At 39.2% G+C, this 2,222-nt stretch overlaps 1 protein-coding gene across 1 annotated transcript; it reads right to left on the reverse strand.

Moving 5' to 3' along the window:
- Window positions 1-744: 744 nt before the first annotated feature.
- LOC112095279 (rho-N domain-containing protein 1, chloroplastic-like) lies at window positions 745-2,157 on the reverse strand (the record flags this gene model as incomplete). The annotated part of the gene is made up of 1 exon (XM_024176965.1): window positions 745-2,157. A coding segment is annotated over one exon (1,148 nt), but the record flags the coding sequence as incomplete, so codon positions are not given.
- Between the last annotated feature and the right edge of the window lie 65 nt (window positions 2,158-2,222).

Genomic DNA, 2,222 nt, shown 5'->3' on the forward strand with positions numbered 1-2,222 from the left:
AATTTTTTCGTTAGAAATATGTGAAATTTTTTTTTGATTAAATGCATTCATCTTTATTTTAGTTTCCATAGGACTAATCAATTTGGGCCATTGACTTTTTTAATCAAAAGGCCTTTATAATTGGACTCCGGTATAGTGATTTGGCTCACCTTACCGTAAACACCCCCTTAATTTTTGTTTTTTTAATGATAGTAATTACTTTTAATTTTTCAATTTATTCATTTTTACTGAAAAATTCTTTATTCGTGTGTTTATGTATTATTTTATTTTTCTATAAAAAAAGAGGTAAATTTTTTAAAAAAGTTTAAAACAGCTTAAATATTAAAAAATTGAGTATAACATTACTAATATTAATCAATAGACATCTTAAAAATGAAAATTAATTTATTTTGTATGGACAATATGGTTATTTTAGGAATCAAATTAATTATTCCCTCCTTTATTTTCAATACCAAACAAGAAAGAAGCATACCAAACAACTTTCAGGAAAGTTGTAATCCATCACCTCCTTTCCACTCTTCTTTCTTTCATATCCTATACATCCTTCTTACCAAACAGATCCTAAAGTAAATGCACACTTGATTGGGAGTTTAATTTCTAATTTTCTCTCATCATCTTTCTTTCTATTCAAAACGGTTTTCCTTTTCGAATATATTTTTTAAAAACCGTTATTTGCGGCGCGCACTAATAGTCTACAAGCAGTTTAGTCGGATTCCTTTGCTCCAGGGAAGGGGGGAAAAGATAGAAGCATGAAAATAAAATTTATAGAGGAACAGAAACAACTACAGAGACCCAAAACAACAACCCAAAAGATCCGAGAAATCGACTAGCTCGGTATACTCACTCTAAGGATTCACAACTAATCAAGTTCTGAAAAGTATTTGGAGAAATGAACCATAAAGCGAACAACAGAAATGAAATAAGACAAGAAAAAAGAGCTAATCTCACATCCATCTCAGTAAGTAGAGAAGCATGTTGTGTTTACTTAGGATATGCCTCATGGATCAACCTAGTTACCACTTAGCAAATACACAAGATCACTCTTCTTCACCTTTGAATACCCTTTCACCCCGCGAGACTTGGCTAGTGCCCTCAGTTCGGGTAGCTTCCATGCACTCAGATCCTCATGTTCAGTCAGTTGCTGTTCATCCTCACTCTCGTCGTCGTCGTCGTCAATATGAGCTTCTTCCGTGCTGGATAACTCGCCCTCTAACAACTGAACAAGCTCTGGCTCGGGTTCGACTTCAAGCTCAGACTCCAACTCTTCATGGTCCTCTGTCTCTGGCTCAAACTCCAGCTCCGGCTCAAACTCCAGCTCCAAGTCAGATTTAGGAACTGCCTCAACCTGATTCTGCTTTCGCTTCCCACTTGAAATTACATCTGGCACTGAATTGACAGTGTCCTCCTCAGTATAAACGGGCTGGAATTTCAACCGAGGGACAGGAGATTTACGTTGAAAGTTCGATACAGGCCTAGTAAAAGAGGAAACAGAATCTGGGGCATCGTCCTTCACACTGCTATTTGAATCAAACGGACGCCCACTTTTTCGTCTGTTGTACTGACCATTATGTACTTGCTGATCAAACACAAACTCCTTGCTATTGCCACTGCCACTACTTCTCTTTGCTTGCTCAGTCGAGTGCTTTCGCAATAGCTTGAGGAGCGAATCCACAGTTTCGTTGTCTTTCCCTTGCCCTTGCATGGATTCGGTTTTCTTTTCCTCTTTCGCAGCAGCCCTCTCCCGAAGCTGAGCCTGGACCTTTCTAAATAGCTCGACAATCTCCTTCTCTCTTGGTCCAGGAGCTGCAGTAGCCTGGAATTTGGGAGAATTCGAGAGGGACAAATATGGCCCGTTCTTAGAGGACAAGATATCAGAATCCTCAAGGTTTTCAAAGCTGTCCCTCTCTTCATTTTGCCTATTCCTGCCTCGAGAGAACCCGTGCCTGTTTTGCCTTGAAAAGTCTGGATTTCTCCTATAACCATTATTAGAACTTGCTTTGCACACATAAGATGATCCCGCAGAAGCACACCTCAGAGGTCCAATATTGGCCTGTGAACGGAATCTATACTGAAAACGAGAAGAGCAAGCATTCAAGGTTGCTGCTCTTCCTGAAACTCCTGGACAAAGTAGACATTTCCCTTCTGGCAATCCAGAACCTGCAACAAACAAAGACGCCAAATGTTAAAGTCCTACGCACTAAATATCGCATAGTAGCAATCAA

This window comes from Morus notabilis, unplaced genomic scaffold (assembly GCF_000414095.1).
Source record: "Morus notabilis unplaced genomic scaffold, ASM41409v2 C11457741, whole genome shotgun sequence".
NCBI classification, from domain to species: Eukaryota; Viridiplantae; Streptophyta; class Magnoliopsida; order Rosales; family Moraceae; genus Morus; species Morus notabilis.